Source organism: Mustelus asterias, chromosome 7 (genome assembly GCF_964213995.1).
Source record: "Mustelus asterias chromosome 7, sMusAst1.hap1.1, whole genome shotgun sequence".
NCBI lineage: Eukaryota > Metazoa > Chordata > Chondrichthyes > Carcharhiniformes > Triakidae > Mustelus > Mustelus asterias.
In genome coordinates, this window is record NC_135807.1 from 58,231,376 (window position 1) to 58,249,472 (window position 18,097).

An 18,097-nucleotide genomic window follows, 5' to 3' on the forward strand; every position below is an offset into this window, starting at 1 on the left:
AGTATGGAATAGGAGAGAGCTTAAAGTAAAAATAATTTGTTTTCTTTTTAATAAATGAAAAGATATTCAAACATAACAAAACGTCCCTACTTTTTGGATTAAAAAAAAATGTTAGCTTGAATCTATTTGTAGAATTGAAAAAAAATCTGTGGACAATTGAATGCAAAAAATTAATTAACTGATCCAAATTATTAATAAATGGTGATGTTACCTGCTTTCTGAATAACCTACTCTTCCTCCAATTTGTTACATTCTTATCAATGTTCAATTTGGATTCTTTCAGGACTCCTTGCCTCCAGAATTAATTACAACCTTGATCCAATCATGGCTTCCTGCTTACAGAATTTTATTCTTGACTGTTCTCCCAGAGATTCTTACCATGTGATTCTGTGCATCATACCATGAGCCGTGCTGTTCTCCAGTCCCATGTTAACCTGCGCTGTGCTGAGCACCTTTACATTGCATTGCATGCAGATCCATAATGCAGTGCCCTCTAGCTCAATGATGATACAATTCTAATTTTTGTGCTGCTGGGAGAGGTCATGTTTCTTGGCCACTGGGGTGTAAAACTGAACTGCTGTGCTGTCTGGATATATGTAAATTGAACATGCAGGGCTCAAGATACAGCTGGTTGAGAGAAAGTGCTAAACCAGATGTTCTAACATATGGATGCAACCAATCTAATATTTCTACCACAAAACATATTTATGATGCAAGCAGTGGGATGCTGGTTTGATTTTATACCAAGAGATAGCACAAAAGCATGGTGGCACAGTTTTTAGCACTGCTGCCTCACAGCCCCAGGGACCCGAGTTCAATACCGGCTTCGGGTAACTGTCTGTATGGAGTTTGCATGTTCTTCCTGTGTCTGCATGGGTTTCTTCTGGGTGCTTCGGTTTCCTCCCACAGTCCAAAGATATGTGGGTTAGGTTGACTGGCCGTGCTAAATTGCTCCTTAGTGTCAGGGAGATTAGTAGGATAAATACGTGGGGTTACGGGGGATAGGCCCTGGGTGGGATTGTTGTCATTGCATGGTCGATGGGCTGACTGGCCTCTTTCTCCACTGTAGCGATTCTATGATTCTAAGGTGTTAAAAAGTAATTGCTAAGAGTGATTCAATTTTTGTTAAATTTTTTGAATGCAATCCACATGATCTCTTCATCACAGGAGGAGTTGAAAGCAAAGTTCAGTACTAACTGCTTTGGCATTGTCAAATCATCCCAGGAGGGAGGATTTGGTGACAGTTGAGAACGCAAGAAATACTAATTGCTAACTCTGAAGCACTTGTGCCTCTGAGCTCCTGAATTCTCTGCTGTCACTGCCAGCAAATGTGACTTTTGAATCCATTGCTGAGGAATTTCTTATACCTTGATTTCGACTGATAATGGACTTTGTGAATTCTGAATGGGAGAAAGGTGCAGTTCTTTAGTGAGGAAGGACTCTTGGCAAACGTATCCAATGAGCAGACAAAGGTATATGAACTGGATTGTGTAACTGATTTGCTGTCCGGTTATGTGTGATTGCTAACTCAGATGTCCTGTTGGAATTCCTTTTTTCATTGATATGCCTGCCAGCTAACCACAATTAGAGTTTAGAAAAAAATCCCCACAATTAGAGTAGCTTGTGAAGTGATAACTTCAGTTGTATTTTTGTTAACTGTACTCCATTTCAATTAGATGCATTTCAAAAATTATTTTGTTTCATGGCTGAAATTGACATATTGGATCATTCATGACAAAAGTCTACTATAAATTAACAAGAGTAGGCTGTATCTGGTGAGAATGGCACAAAGGCCACAGTAGCAATTTGATGTAAATAATCTGGCTAAAACAAAATAAAGGAATCTTGCTCAATGAAGTGATAGGGTTTGTGTGCAGATTTGAGAATAGGTTTTTGTGAGCTGCTTGACATCATGAATTACCTATCACCAAGGCTTATTAAGCCAGCACGTTACAAACCCATGACCACTATCATCTAAAAGGAGAAGGGCAGCTGATACCTGGAAGCACCAGTACTTGAAGGTTCCCCTCCAAGTCACTCACCATCCTCAGTTAGAAATTCCTTCACTGTCAGTGGGTCAAAATTCTGGAACTCCCTCCTAAAAGCACTGGGTGTACCTTCACCACGTGTAGTGCAACAGTTCAGGAAGGCAGCTCACCACCACCTTCTTAAGGGCAGTTCATCACAAAAGCAAAACATGATTTTTTTGGGAGTGGGACAGGTCCTCACAACACCTGGCCTTAATTTACAGCCTTTCTGAAAGACAGATGGATGTTCTACACAAGAAAGGACATTGCTGGACTTTGTAATGATCTTTGAAATGAAGCTATGTATTATGTGCCCGAATACAAACTGGAGCATTCCCCACTGTATGTTTTATTTTGTCAAATGGTAATCAGTTCAGTCTATTTAAACCGAAGGAAGGTCACTATTAAAGAATCTGGATATCCTGTCTTTTACCGATGCAAGTGCAGAGTTGGTATAGTTTGTTTCAGACCTGCAGCACTTCCAGATTGTTTCACCACACTTGTGTTATTTTTCACAGAAGGATTTGAAATGGGGGCTGCTATTGCACAATTAACACCAATAGTATAGTTCATACAGGAGAGAGATTTTGTTTTAAGGTGCCATTTGTGTAAACTTCATGCTGCTCATGAAGGTATTTGCAACCCCATTTGCTTTTACTTTGCATTATATACATCACACCCAGTATCATTGAGTTGACCTTGCTTAAACAGATTAACCAGATTATCATTCTTCTGAAATGTTGATGAACAAATGCTCCTTCAGTTGCAGTCCATTATATTCCCTACTGTAGCTAAATGTGAGTTAAAGTCTGCTTCAAATTTGTGTAAATTTGTATTCGGTTAGTATTTCCATGAACAGAGAAATCTTGATTACCTTTTTAAAAAACATAACTTAAATTGTCATTAGAAGCAGTTTTGTAGCTGCAGCAGTTCCAAATGTTGTAAATGTTCTCTGTACCAGTGAAACATCAGAAGGTATGTTTGTATAGTGCCAGTTACTGTGAGCGACCGTTAACTGCTTTGCCACACAACTGAAATTCTGATATGAGCAAGCATGCATTTGTTTTTAAATAGTTCCAACATTCGACATCTACACATGCATATTGAGTTTTCTTATTACAGAATTGTTACGGTGCAGGAGGAGGCCGTTTGACCCCTCTTGTCTGCACCAGCTGTCCAAACGAGCATTATGGCTTAGAGCCATTCTCCTGCCTTTTCCCTGTATCCCTGCACATTGTTTCTATTCAAGTAATCATCTAATGCCTTCTGGAATGCCTCAATTGCACCTGCCTCCACCAAACTTCCAGGCAGTGCATTTCAGACCAGAACCACTCACTGTGTGAAAAGGTTTTTTAAATCACATTTGCTATTTTTGCAAATCACCTTAAATCTGTTCTTGATTCTTTTACCATGGGGTGCAGTTTCTCCCTATCTACCCTATCCAGCCCCCTCATGATTTTGAACATCTCTATCAAATCTCATCTTAGTCACCTTCTCTCCAAGGAGAACAGTCTTAACCTTTCCAATCTATCCTTATTACTGAAGTTTCTCATCCCTGGAACATACTGCACTCTTTCCAATACAATAACATCCTTCATGTAGTGTGACACCCAGAACTGCCCATAATACTCCAGCTGAGGTTTAACTAGTGTCTTGGATACAATATTCCAGCTGAAGTCTAACCCATGTATATCTGTCTGCCCCACAAATCTTGTCTTCAGGTACTTAATAGCTGTAGAAATGGATTTGGATATATCGTTACTTTCTTTATTACAATACTCAGGAGAGCTGAATTTAGTGAAAATATATCAGTTTTTGTCAGAGATTGTTGTAATAGCTTGAGTTTGCAATATCAAAAATCAGCACGTAGCCTTTTAGGTGTTCTCCCAAATCTTGTAAGACCGAGACAATCCACGCAATCCCACTTTGCAGCACTTCTACTTGCTATACAATTGATTCGAGCATTTGATGAGTTCCTCACCTCCATCTTTATTCCTTTGTCCCCAAAAGAATCTTTACTCTGTTCCCATTTTGCCGTTTCTCATTACCGTGGTCCCAGATTTTAAGCTTCTAAGTCCAAGGTGGCAGACCTGAGTGCATCTAGGGCACAACTGATTTATTTAGTCCTTCACTGTCAGATCTAGTTAGACCACAGCAAATTGGGTCTTGCTTTCCTCTCTCAAAATCACTATTGAGGTCATCCTCAAATGAAAAGATAAACTCTGGCTTTTTTTTGTCCCCACAATCATGCTTAAATTGCTTTTATCCCCTATCTCTAACAGAGGTGTGAGAAGCCCATGGACCTCACGTCAATAAGATTGAGACCATCTGTTCCTCCCTATACCCACCAAACCAAAGTTTGCGCACACAACCACAAAACTGTAATAGGATAAAGACCAACTAAATGTGTTTGAGTAATGTCAACCGGGTGATAAATATTGAGCAAGATACTCTTAGACTACCTTTGTCCTTCTTTGAAATAGTGTCTTGAAATGTTTTACATCCATCTCAAGAGGTCAGGCAAAGGTGTGGTTTACATCGCAACAGAAAGACTATACCTCCAACAGTACTGTAATGATGGATCTACTCAGATTATGCGTTGGTATCTGCATTGAGTCCTAGACTCTCAGTATTCTGACCTTTAAGGTGAGAATCCATCACGCAAACCAGCCTCCCATCCATTCTGTGTCTACACTTCCCGCTGCCGCGGCAAAGCAGCCAGCATAATTAAGACCCTACACACTCCAGATATTCTTTCTTCCACCTTCTTCCATCAGGAAAAAGATACAGAAGTCTGAGGTCACATACCAACCAACTCAAGAACAGCTTCTTCCCTGCTGCTGTCAGACTTTTGAATGGACTTGCCTTGCATTAAGTTGACCTTTCTCTACACCCTAGGTATGACTTGTAACACTACATTCTGCACTCTCTCGTTTCTTTCTCTATGAATGGTATGCTGTAAAGCGTGCAAGAAACAATATTTTTCACTGTATGTTAATACATGTGACAAATCAAATCAGAAAGGTGAGAGTGCTCCACTGACACCAACACATAGGGGGGAATTTTACCATTTTGAGTCTAAGTGCCGAATCCGGGCGTCAAATAGATCCGCGCCTGGAATCCTCTCTGCAGCGCGCCCATACGCGTTTTGCCGGCTCCGGTCCGATTCGCGCTGTGGGTGGGGCTTAGCGCTGGCGGACCGATCGGAGCTCAGAACTGCGCATGCGCAGTTCGAAAAAAATCTGACGAGCGTGCCCGGGCGCGAAAGAAAAAAAAAGCAGAAAGCGGAGAGAACGGCTCTCTGGCGATCGTCTTCTGGTTGTGGGGCGGGGGGGGAAGAGAGAAGGAGGGGGGTGTGACGTATCATCCTCTGGGGGGGGTTCCCTCCTCCCCACCGGAGAACGATTCCCTCCACCGGAGTGGCCGCGTACTTTAAACACCGAGACTGTCAACATTCACCTCAGCGTTCCACTGGTCAACTGAGTGAACTTGAACAAGCAGTGGGAATTATCAATGTAAAGCTGCTTCAGCAGTGCAAACAAAACACACCATCTTCGCCGAGGTACCAAGAGACAACTCAGATCCAAATGAATAACTCAAGATTATTTATCCTTCTATTTACTCCTTCGGACGAACATGGCTCATATCACAAATCTACTTAGTCTTTGGCATTTACCCTGGTCGTTTCATTCTGCATCAGTGCCCTGAACAGATGGTGCAAAGAAAGTGTGGCACTGTTGCGTTCCGCTGAGGTGAATGATGACAGTCTTGGTGTTTGAAGTATGCGGCCACTCCGGCGGAGGGAATCGTTCCTCCAGTGGGGAGGAGGGATCGGCCGCAGACTGGCAGCGGAACCCCCTCCCCCCAGAGGATGATACGTGACACACACACACACACACACACACACACACACACACACACACCCCCCCCCCCAGAGGATATACATCACCGATGACCTGGGTCAGAGAGCCGTTGCAGGCTCTGACCCCACTCTTCAGAAACTGCAGCGACGACTTCAGACTTTTATTTTGCAGGTCGCCTACAGCGCGGATGCGGATCGGACCCGTAGACGGTAAAGTGGGATTTGGCGATAGAGTTGGGCGCGCGGTTCATTAAGTCGATTTAAATGCATGCAAATGCATTTAAATCGTTGGGCCGCCCGATTCAGGCGCGGGCCGGACCCGCACCCGAATCGGGTGTCGGTAAAGCCGCAATCTGCTTGGATTCGGGTGCAGATCGCGTTAAAGGCCCGACGCCCAACTTTAAAATCGGCCCCATAGACTGTCTTAAAATATAATAGTTCCTGATATGAGTTTGTAGAAGTTCAAGACACAAAAATACAGTATTGAAAGTTAAAATATGCTGAAGGCCTATGGTTCCCTTAATGCTCATTCTTCTGAACTTTCAACTGTAAAGTTAAAAGGGTGTGGGGTGTGTGTTTGAATTTAGTGTGTTTTAGGCATTTGTCTGATACTGCATGTACCCATTCTTGCTGGATTAAGAATGCTTTTTAAATTCTTGGCTTGGATGACCTCTTAATTAGATGTGTTTCCATTACAGTATTAGTTTCTTCATAGTTGGCTTGTAGTTTTGAGATTGCAACTTGTAAATCTAGCACAAGTTGGTCTATCATTCTGTGTTGCTCATCTGACTTAAAGCATGTTGCTGTTCCCTGTAGTTTGGTATCCCTATCGAATACATGTGTACTTTTCAGTCTAATTCTTCAAATTCTATTTATAGCAAAGGAGGTAGGCAATTTATGGTAATTGTGAAATGTGGAGTTGTTTGCTGTGGTTATTCAGGGTAACATTACTGGTACTTGACCTCCCAAGGTGGCAGAGGCTACAAGATTGGTATAAATGGCCCATTCCAAATCTATTAAATTGAAAAGCAAAACTCCAGCATTTGGTGAGCATGTAATTAAATGCTTTAAATTCATTTTCCCAGCAGGGGAAAATTTCTCCATTTAAATTTTCAGACTGACACATGACCAGTATCGCCTGCATTCGAAAAGTGAAGCTTTTTAACATTAGACAATCACCATTGCTTTTTGAGGTCTTGTATCCCCAGTTTTGACATCCTGTTTGTCTAGGCAGTGGCCATACCTGATGTTAATTGGAAACTACTTTATTTGATATAAACTCATCTAGTGTTACTGTAAGCAGAGTCCAAATATCATCTATCTGACTGTGGGTATACAATTCTGTAGGTGCAGTGAAATCTAAGTCTTAAGTCTGAAGCTACAGAGTGTACAGGATGCGAAGGTATATTCAGGTACCAAGAGCTGAACCTGAACAAGTCTACAGGTTTAACACTGGGTGGGAATCAAGATCCTTGCTGTCCTGTGGTAAGTTAGAATAATGTATCTTTCTATTTATAGTGCACTTTATTGTTTATGTGGGATATGTAATTAGTTTGATATCTGAAAAATGAGGACACATTCTCTCTCGACAAAATACAATGGATCAATTTTATATAAGTTTGTTATGTATAAATCTTTCAAACCTTTGGTCTAAAATACTGCAAACAATGGTGTAGAAATTCTATAGGATGTGTTGATCTCCAAATAACTTGGAAAGCTCAGAGAAAATGGTTGTTCACAATGTTTCTTGTTCTCCGGATCTTCCACTGATGTTACAATGGATGATCGGAGAATCCTGTGGAAATTCCAGGTGGATATGCGTTGCAATCTATATAGTATGTTGAATTCTTAAAATTAACCATACATTTATTAGTTGTATAGTTGTGCATAGTTTTTTTGCAGCACAGAAACATGTCATTTGGCCCACTTTGTCTTTGGTGTCTTTCATAAAAATATCTCAGCCAGTTCAGTCTTTCTTGGTTGGATATCTCTCTGTTCTGGCATCATTCGAGTAATAATTTTTTGCACCTTCTCCGTGCCTTTGTCCTTTTATCGGATTAATTGCAATATTCCTAATGTGGTCGAACCACAGTTCTGTGGAACGTAACTTTTCTCCTTTTCAATTCTATACTTCTAGGAATAAAGCTCAGTGCTTTTGTATGTCTTATTGACCTATATCATTACCTTTTGCACTTCTGTGTTCTTCTGTTCCTCTATTGCATTTAGATACTTAATTTCCAAGGAGCGTGTGGTTTCCTTACTCTTTCAGTCAAAATGCACCACTTCACCATTATCCATATTACTTTTTCATTAATTAATGTAAGTTAACTCATGTCTTCCTGTATTTTGTTGCAGTCCTCTTCTGCAATAACTACACATACCAATTTTGTGTTATCCGCAAGTTTTGAAGTATATCATGTAAATGGTGAATAGTGGTGAATTCCAGCACTGACTCTTGTTCCTTTCCACTTTTCTTTACCCTTATTTATCACTTTCTCTCTCTCTCTCTCCTATTTTGTAGCTTGGTTCCTAACCTTATACTTTCTGACTTTGGTCCTGAGTCTACAATGCAATCTTGACTGAAGGCTCTTTGGAATTCTAAACATATGTTCATTACCCTTAACTGACCTTTCTCTTGCTACTTCAAATAATTCAATAACATTAGCCAAGCATGATTTCAGTTTTGAAATATGTGCTGACTACTTCCATTTTTAGTTTCTAAATATTTTCCTGTTGTTATGTAAGGACATTCACTCCCTAAGTTTTAATATAGTATCCATCAGGACCAAGGTTTTATTCTCCTAAGGTAGTTTCGTTTATCTATTATCTGCTTCTTGCTATCTTGAACTTTTATTCTAATGTCAAATCCGCCAATTTGACCCCCCTGGTAAATATTAAGTCAAAGTAATTATTTGATGTCTGTAATTTTGCTGTTGTTACCTGGGTTTACCATGTCTGTTTCCAAAAGGATATATCCCGAATTTAGTTTTTTTATTTGTAAAATGCTTTACTATTTTTTACGTTCCTTGACAATTAAATTTTGTAGTTCACCTTTGCCTTCTGAATGTTTCTGATCTCTCTCCTGAGCTTCTTGTATTCCCTTTTGCCATTCTCTCTCATTTTTGCCTGTGCATTTAATGTATGCCTTTTCCTTCAGGTTCAAGTTTGCCCTTTTTCTTTATTCATCCATGATGAATACTCTTACTGGCTGGTTTGTTCTTGGTTTTCAGTGGATATATTTCTCCTGGACCCTCTTAATTACCATATTTAATGTTTCCCATTGGTGACCTATTTCAGTAAAATTTTTGAGTTTACTTTCCTTAATTCCATTGTCATTTTTTTTATCAGCTCTTTCCAGCACCCCCACAATTTATTACTTTGGTGTTTATCTTGTGCTCTTTGCAATCTTATGATATGATCACTCTTCCCTCGATATTCCCCTGTGTTTCTTATTTATGTTCTAGTTAATCCCCATTGCTAGCTCCAGCTGTGCTCCCTCTTTTAATATACTGGTTAACTGTGGTAAAAAGGAAAAGGTGTCAAATTTAATCTAATTCATTTTCTAGATTTTTGTTTGTTCTGTCCAACTGACGACTGAACATAATTTCCGGTGACAGATGAATGGACAGTTGGGTCATTGAAAGATGAGAATCGCTGCTAAAAGTGTTGATTTTAGTTCTCAACTATAATATTGTTATGGTTGGCCGTGTTTTTTGCTTAGCAGTAGGATGTAGTGATCTTAATTGAATGCACCAGGGATGATGTCTGATCTCTGTTATTGTGTGTATGTGCTGACATGTCTATTGCCATATGTAACATTCTCTTAACTATTACAGAGCAAAAATGCACACACAATGCATTTTGTGTGGACAACTTTCACATGCTGGATCTTATGGTTCCTGTTCATTATTTGCCACTTATAATAGTTTGTTCCATTAGTAAGGAAGTTGTTATTGCAAAATCCAATGCTTAGTTACTGAATTGTTAGTGCTAGAAGCTATTCAGCGCATTATGTCTGCACCAGTGCTCTGAATGAGCAATTCCCTTAACCATTCTCCTGCCTTCTCCCTGTAATCCTGCACGTTCTTCTTTTTCAGATGACAGTCTAATTCCCTTTTGAATGCCTTGATTCAACCTGCCTCTACCGTACTCTCGAGCAGTATATTCCAGACTGTAACCGTTTGTTCGTGAAATGGTTTTCCTTTATATATCACTTGTTTATTTTGCCAATTGCTTCAAACCTGTGCCCCCTCATTCTCATATCTTTCATGAATGGGGACAGTTTCTTCATATCTACTGTCCAGACTCCTCATGATTTTTAATACATCTATCAAATCTTCCCATAACCTTCCTTTCCCCAAGGAAAACTCCTAACTTCTCTAATTTATCTTCATAACCGAAACTTCTCATCCCAGCAACCATTCGTTTCTGCATTCTTTTCATTGCCCTCACATCTTTCTGAAAGTGTGATGTCCAGAACTGGCCGCAATACTCCGGTTGAGGCCAAACTAGTGTCTTATGCAAGTTCAATATAACCACCCTGCTCTTGAACTCTTTGCCCCTATTAATAAAGCCTAGGATACAGTATGCTTCATTAACTGCTCTTTCAACCTGTTCTGCCATCTAATGACTTCTGCACATATATACCCGGGTCTTTTTGCTCTTGCACCCTCTTTAGAGTTGTAGCTTTTGTGTTGTGCCGATTCTTTCATGGAATAGTAAGCACCTGGGAGGAGGATGATTCAGTACCATAGTTTCTCAGGTGTTAGGAGTGGTTTTGTTGTTTGTAACCTTTCCTGGTAACAATTCTCCAAAAGAGTGGAAACTATCTGAAAACTCTGATTTAGTCTGAAGTTTCGGCTGGTTCCAGATGCAGGATAATTTTCCAACGGAATTTGAAAGTTCCCGGGCAAATCACATGCAGTCTTTGTGTGGGGGCTTCCAGGGAATCCCCCAGCTCATTTTCCAAGACTTCCACCTGAGTATCTGCCAGGATACAACCCTCTGGAGAACAAAAGAACCATCGTCTTTCCATGTTCTTCTTCCCAAAATTAATCACTTCACATTGAATTTCATCTGCCACCTGGCTTTAAACTCTGCCGACTTTTCTTTGTCATTTTGAAGTGCTACACTATCCTCCTCACAGTTTATAATACTTCCAAGTTTTGTATCACCCACAAACTTCGAAATTGGGCCATGTATACCAAGGTCTAGGTCATTAATATCAGAAAAAGTAAGGGTCCCAGCACTGACCACTGGGGAACTGCACTACAAACTGTCCTCCAGCCCAAAAAACATCCATTAGCCACTAATCTCTGTTTCCTATTGCTCAGCCAATTTCATATCGATGCTTATAATATTCCTTTTATTCCTTGAGCTCTAGCATTGCTCACAAGTCTGTGTGGCACTTTATGAAATATCTTTTGGAAGTAGATGTATAACACATCAATGGCATTTCTCTTTTCTCAACCTTGTCAAAAAGCTCAAGTTAGTTGAACACTATTTTCCCTTAAGAAATCCATGCTGTCTTTCTTTAATTAACTTGCATTTTCTATGTGATGATTAATTTTGTCCCAGATTATAGGTTTTCAAAGTTTCTCCAATACCAAAGTTGAACTGGCTGGTCTGTAGTTGCTGGGCTTATCTTTGCATCCTTTGAACAAAGCTGTAATATTTGCAATTCTCCAGTCCTCTGGTACCACCCCTGAGTCAAAGGAAGGCTGAAGAATTACGACTAATGCCTCTGCAATTTCCACTTTCACTTCTCTCAGTATTCTTGGATGCACCTCATCTGGTCTTGGTGCCTTATCAGTTTTGCGTACAAACAGCCTATCCAATACCATCTCCTTATTAATGTTAAACCCTTCTAGTGTCTCAATTGTCTCCTGTTTCAATATGACTTGAGTAACAAATCTTTCTTGGTAAAGACAGATACAAGTATTAATTTAATACTTCAGCTATTCTCTCTGCCTCCATGCTTAAATCTTCCTTTTGGTCCCTAAGTGGACCTAATCCTCTGTCCACCCTTTTACTATAAATATTTATATCTGCCTCTAGATTAAAGTCTTTGGGATTCCCTTGTATGTTGACTTCCAGTCTATTTATATATTCTCTCTTTGCTTCTCTTGTTTGCTTTTTCACCTCCACTCAATTTTCTGTGTTCAGCCTGGCATTGTCACAAGTGCACTTTTTCATCTTTACCTTAATTTATTTTGTCTTAGTCATCCAAGAAGCTTTGGATTTGTTAGCCTTAACATTCCCCTTTGTGAGAATATACATTGACTGTGCCTGAACTGTCTCTTCATCGAAGGGAGCCCTTTGTTCAGCTACTTTCTTTCCTGCCAACCGTTGACTCCAATTTAAGATAAAAGCAAATTACTGCGGATGCTGGAATCTGAAACCAAAAGAGAAAATGCTAGAAAATCTCAGCAGGTCAGGCAGCATCTGTAAGGAGAGAAAAGAGCTGACGTTTTGAGCCCAGATGACCCTTTGTCAAAGCTGGGTCAAAGCTTTGACAAAGGGTCATCTGGATGAGAAATGTCAGCTCTTTTTTTCTCCTTACAGATGCTGCCTGACCTGCTGAGATTTTCTAGCATTTTCTCTTTTGGTTGACTCCAATTTATTTGGCCCAGATCCATTGTTATCCCATTGAAGTTGTCCTTCCCTATTTAATTATTCTTACTCTGAATTGTTCTTTATCCTTTTCCGTTGTATAGAATCCCTAAGTGCAGGAGGAGGCCATTCAACCGATTGAGTCTGCACTGACCACAATCCCACCCAGTCCCTATCCCCATAACCCCATGCATTTACCCTAGCTAGTCCCCCTGACACTAAGGGTCAATTTTGCATGACCAATCCACCTAACCTGCACATCTTTGGACTGTGGGAGGAAACTCCGGAGCACCCAGATGAAACCCACACAGACACGGGGAGAACGTGCAAACTCCACACCGACAGCGACCTAAGCTGGGAATCGAACCCGGGTCCCTGGCGCTGTGAGGCAGCAGCGCTAACCACTGTGCCGCAGAATTTGTTAGCCTTTATGATCCAATGATCACTGTCCCCTACATGATGTCCTACTGACACTTGATCCACTTGGCCCACCTCATTCCCATGAACCAGGTCTAGCAATGCCTCCTTTCACATTGGACTGAAAACACTGCTGCAGAAAATGTTCCCAAACAGTCTGGGAGCTCACGCCCCTCTTTGCCCTTTACACTACTACTACCCAGCCTATATTATGTAACTTTTGCACAGCTTCGTAATTTCCTTGCAAATATTTTCCTCTCTATCCTTCCCACTAGTTGGTGATCTGTCGGCTACACCAAGCAAAGTAATTGCACCTTTTTTGTTTCTTGGCTCTAGTCAAATATATTCTGTCTTTAACCTCTCTGGGGAAACCTTTCTCCAGCACTGCAATGCTCTCTTCCTTTCCTGTGTTTTTGAACACCTTGTATCCAGGAAATTTAAACACCCAGTCCTGACTTTCTTTGAACCAGGTCTCTGCCATGTGGAAATACAATGTAGCTCAAGCAAACTGTGTCTAACAGGCCAATCTTATTTACCACGAACACTGTCCATTCACCTGCACGCACAGTAACCCTGAATTTGACTTTATTACTTTCTCCCACTGATCCCACCTATTATCTTATTTTAGTGCTATCTATCTCTCCCAGTATTCTGTGCATCTTGGTATCCCTTTCTTATGTCATCTCTGGTTTTCCCATCCCTGCCAAGTTAGTTTAAACACTCTCCAAAAGCACTAGTAAATTGCTTCACAAAGAATCTGTCCTGGCTTTAATTAGATGTAACCGGTCAAGCTTATACCTGCCCCACCTCCCCCAGAGCCAGTCTCAATGTCCCAGAAATCTAAAGGCCCCCCCTCCTTCACCACCTTTTCAGTCATTCCTTCATCTCCTTCATCCTCCTATTTCTATACTCACTCGTGTACGGTCCTCGGAGTAACCTGGAGATGACTACTTTTGAGGTCCTGCTTACTGATTTCCTACCTGGCTCTCTAAATTCTGCAGGATCCACTCCACTTTCTGCCTATGTAATTTGTACCTTTGTGGATCATGACTGCTGGCTGTTCATCCATCCTCCTCTGGTTGTTTTGCGTCACTCAGTGACATCTTTGAGCCTGGCACCAGTGAGGCAACGTACCATCCTGGATTCATGTCTGTACTGCACAAACGTCTGTTTCCTCCCCTAACTATCAAATCACCTTTTCACTGTTGATGTCTCAGTCTTCCTTGTTTTCCTCTATTCAGCTGAGTCATCTCTCGTGCCATGGACAATCTTGGTTCCCCATCTGCACCATTACTTTCAACAGTATTCAGAACTGAATATTGGTGGCAGGGTGAGATGCTCTCAGGGGATTCTGCCTGTTTCTATCTTACTGGCAGTCACCCATTCCTGCCACCCTGCATACTCTTAATCTGTGGGATGACCACATCTGTAAATTTGCTATGCACAAAGCTCTCAGCCTCATGGATGCTCTGCAGTGACGCCAGCTGTTTCTCAAGTTCCAAAATCTGGAGTTCAAGCAGCTGCAACTGCCAACCTGTAGAAATATTTATCCAGGACACACCAGTGTCCTGGGGTTCCTACATAGCACAGGATGTGCACTGTAGGTATGTTGGAGCAGCCCTACCATTTCCTTAGTTAACACTCTTATTACTTCTAATAAAACTTATTACTGCAAATAAGCCTAATACCAATAAATCTTACTATAAGTTGTCTCCATATAATTTACCAGTTGTAAACATATATAAATTACATTGCAGGCTGCTTTTGACACAGCTCTTTATTCAACTCTGTATCACTTTAATACATGTAATTCTTGGCTTTAATGCAAGATTGTGATCACTGTTGTGAAAAATAAATGTTCTTGCTACATCATGTGTTTAAAAGTTTTCAAAACTTAACATGGTTTATTTAAATATTTCTCCCATACCACTTCCAGTGTTTAGTACTGGTTATTCTAGGGCATGGGGTTAAGCATACTAATTAAACTAATGTAGTTTGATGCTGACTGGTAAAGGGTCATCTGACCATCAGTAAAATACCATGGTGTTTTTGCTGTGCTATGTGATTGACACACAGGAGTGTAGAGTAAAGAGACTAGAAACTGTAGGTGCCAAAAGTGACTGCTCTCCTATACAAGTAACTTGCAGCTGTTGCTAATTTGTTCATCATAATTTGTGCATTATCTTTTGCTTCAGTGATTAACAGTGCTATATCACTTCTTGGCCTTTTGGCTAAGATTAAGCATCAGATCAAGCCCAAGATGGGGTGCAATGCCTTATCTTGTCAGCTTGGATCTTGTCTGTCTCTCTTGTGGGGACCTTGAATTGAATTCAATTGGATTTTGAATTTGGCTTTTCGAGCAAGCAAGGAATGAATTTGGGTTTGCCTGGTCTACTCTGATCATTGGTTTTGTAACTTCAAGGATGGAGTAAAAACATTTAAAATAAGATTAATGATGCTATGCCACACCACAAATTTCTTTATTTCAGCACACACTACTGTTTTTGATGACTTCTGAATGTCCTTTTACTGTTGGAAGCATAGTTTAATTATTTAATAGCTTATTAATGTATATATGAAAGTTAATATTAAGGACTATATATTGTGGGATCTATCTGAGACTAGTTATCTTAATCCTAAAAACAATGATACTCTACCTTTGCACAATATTTTCCACGTATTTTGAATTCCAATGTTATCTTAAATCTGCTGCTTATTCAGAATTTATTATGAAGGAAGGCCTTAATAAAATCTTGCAAAGTTCCCTGTTGTATATTGACATCTGCAGCAAAGAAAGGTTGATGATGACTTCATTTGATACATCTGTGGTGCCATTCATGAGATGGTGGGGATGAGATCTTGAATTCCACAACAAAATGTTCCCCTTATTAGCCTTCATTCTGCTTTGTTCCTTCCATAGGTTTGTGCTTTCATTATATGGCTCCATCTAAGATCTAAATTAGTCATAGAAGTAAATTTTACTCCTTGCTGCTGAGTATCTATTTGATCCAGCTACACCACCAGATGTACAAACCAGAACATGTCCGTTGAATTACTCATCCACATTAAATGGGTCATGTCAATGAGAATGCCCCAGTTGATTTTAAGTAATACAATTTCAATTCAATTAATCTTCTAAAACCAAAAATCAATTTCTCTGTGGTTTGGATAAGCAAAGGACAATTGGACATTTCTAAACAGTATATCTCAAATGATTTCCACCTTATTCTTTGCACAAGTATTACTTTTTCAGGTGTCAATAAAATACTTTTTACTTGGGGTTATACTTGGATTGGAATTTGTTTCCTCATTTTAACAGGGCTCCTTTCAATAATGTGAATTTTCTTAGCTTTGACCTGACAGCTGTGATAGACTCCTAGAATCTTACAGACCGGTCATTTTGGGGAGGCGATTACCTAGTGGTATTATCGCTACACTATTAATCCAGAAACTCAGCTAATGCTCCCTTTTCGAATGCTGCCATGGCAGATGGTGGAATTTGAATTCAATAAAACATATCTGGAATTAAGAATCCACTGATGACCATGAAATCATTGTCAGGAAAACCCATCTGATTCACGAATGTCCTTTAGGGAAGGAAATCAGCCATCCTCACCTGGTCTGGCCTACATGTGACTCCAAAGCCACAGCAACGTGGTTGACTCTCAGCTGCCTTCCAAAAGCAACTAGGGAAAGGCAATAAATGCTGGCGAGCCAGCGATGCCCGTGTCCCACTAATAAATAAAAAAGAAATTGGCCTGTGATGCCTGTGCCAGCTGTATGAAAGAATAGTCTAATTTATTCCCATATCCCAGCATTTTTCAGTACAAATTACACTACAAATTAACCTTTTCAAGTACATGCTTTTGAAAGTTCTTATCTGTTTCCAGCACCCTTTCAGGTAGTGGATTCCAGATCTTAATAATACTTTGAAAAAAATTCTTCTAATTTTCCTTCTAGTTCTTCAGCCAATTATTTTGAATCTATGATCTTTAGTTACCAACCCACTTGCCAATTGAAATTAGTTTGCCCTGTTTGTCCTAACGAGGCTGCTCATAATTTTGAATGCCTGCATTAGATCTCCTCTTAACCGTTGCTGTTTGAAGAAGGATAATCCCAGCATCTGCAATCTCTTCACATCTGAACTTCCTCACCCCTGGTATCATCCTAGATAACCTCCTCAATGCCTTTATCAAAGGTTTGGTATCCTTCCCAAATTATATGCCAGAATCATACAATATTGCAGAGGTTTAACCAGACTGATGTTTTCATAGTCAATGCCATTCTCAAATCACTGAAATTGGCTTTTTTCCGTTGGACATTTTCCAGTTGGATGTTTTCACCTTTGATTTTTATGTCCTGTTCCGTACCTAACTTAACCTAATTATATGATTACAATTACCTAAATATTCTCCCACTGAAACACCCTCCATTTGACCTACATAATTACAGCTTCCTTATGGGGTTAAGGACGTACGGTCCTCTAGTATAAACGCAGCTCTGAAGAAGGGTCATCTAGACTCGAATTGTTGGCCCTACTCCCTCTCAACAGATGCTGTCAGACCTGCTGAGATTTTGCAGCATTTTTCTGTTTCTGTTTCTGTTTCAACATTCCAATATGCTGTCCCTTTGTAGAATTATGTATTATTGATTTATAGTCTAATCCTGCTGTTTCACCTCACCACCACACCCCTTCCGCCACTCCTCCTAGGGCGGGATTCCACCCCCCCCCCCCAACCCCAGTCTTTTTCCCTTCGCTGCCTTTCCTGAATATATTGGAGCTAGAAACAAAGAACAAAACAGCACAGGAACAGTCCCTTCGGCCCTCCAAGCCTGCGCCGCTCAAGTGCCCAACTAGACCATTTGTTTGTATCCCTCTATTCCCAGTCTGTTCATGTGGCTATCTAGATAAGTCTTAAACGATCCCAGCGTGTCCGCCTCAATCACCGTATTTGGCAGTGCATTCCAGGCCCCCACCACCCTCTGTGTAAAATACGTCCCCCTGACATCTGTGTTGAACCTTGCCCCCCTCACCTTGAACCCGTGACCCCTTGTGTTCGTCACCTCCGACCTGGGAAAAAGCTTCCCACTGTTCACCCATCTATGCCCTTCATAATTTTATACACCTCTATTAGGTCGCCCCTCATCCTCCGTCTTTCCAGGGCGAACAACCTCAGTT

At 40.5% G+C, this 18,097-nt stretch overlaps 1 protein-coding gene across 3 annotated transcripts in view; it reads left to right on the forward strand.

The window, feature by feature from the left end:
* The window catches only part of efr3a (EFR3 homolog A (S. cerevisiae)), a 178,053-nt gene that overhangs the window by 46,158 nt on the left and 113,798 nt on the right, over positions 1–18,097 (forward strand). For 2 of the 3 annotated variants that reach the window (XM_078216094.1, XM_078216095.1), the window contains exon 3: positions 7,237–7,374. The exons of the other annotated variant lie outside the window; for it this stretch is intronic. In XM_078216094.1, coding sequence (XP_078072220.1) covers positions 7,284–7,374 — 91 coding nt within the window. In that variant the 5' untranslated portion in view covers positions 7,237–7,283. The remainder of the gene's footprint in view (positions 1–7,236; positions 7,375–18,097) is intronic. 3 annotated transcript variants of the gene reach the window in all.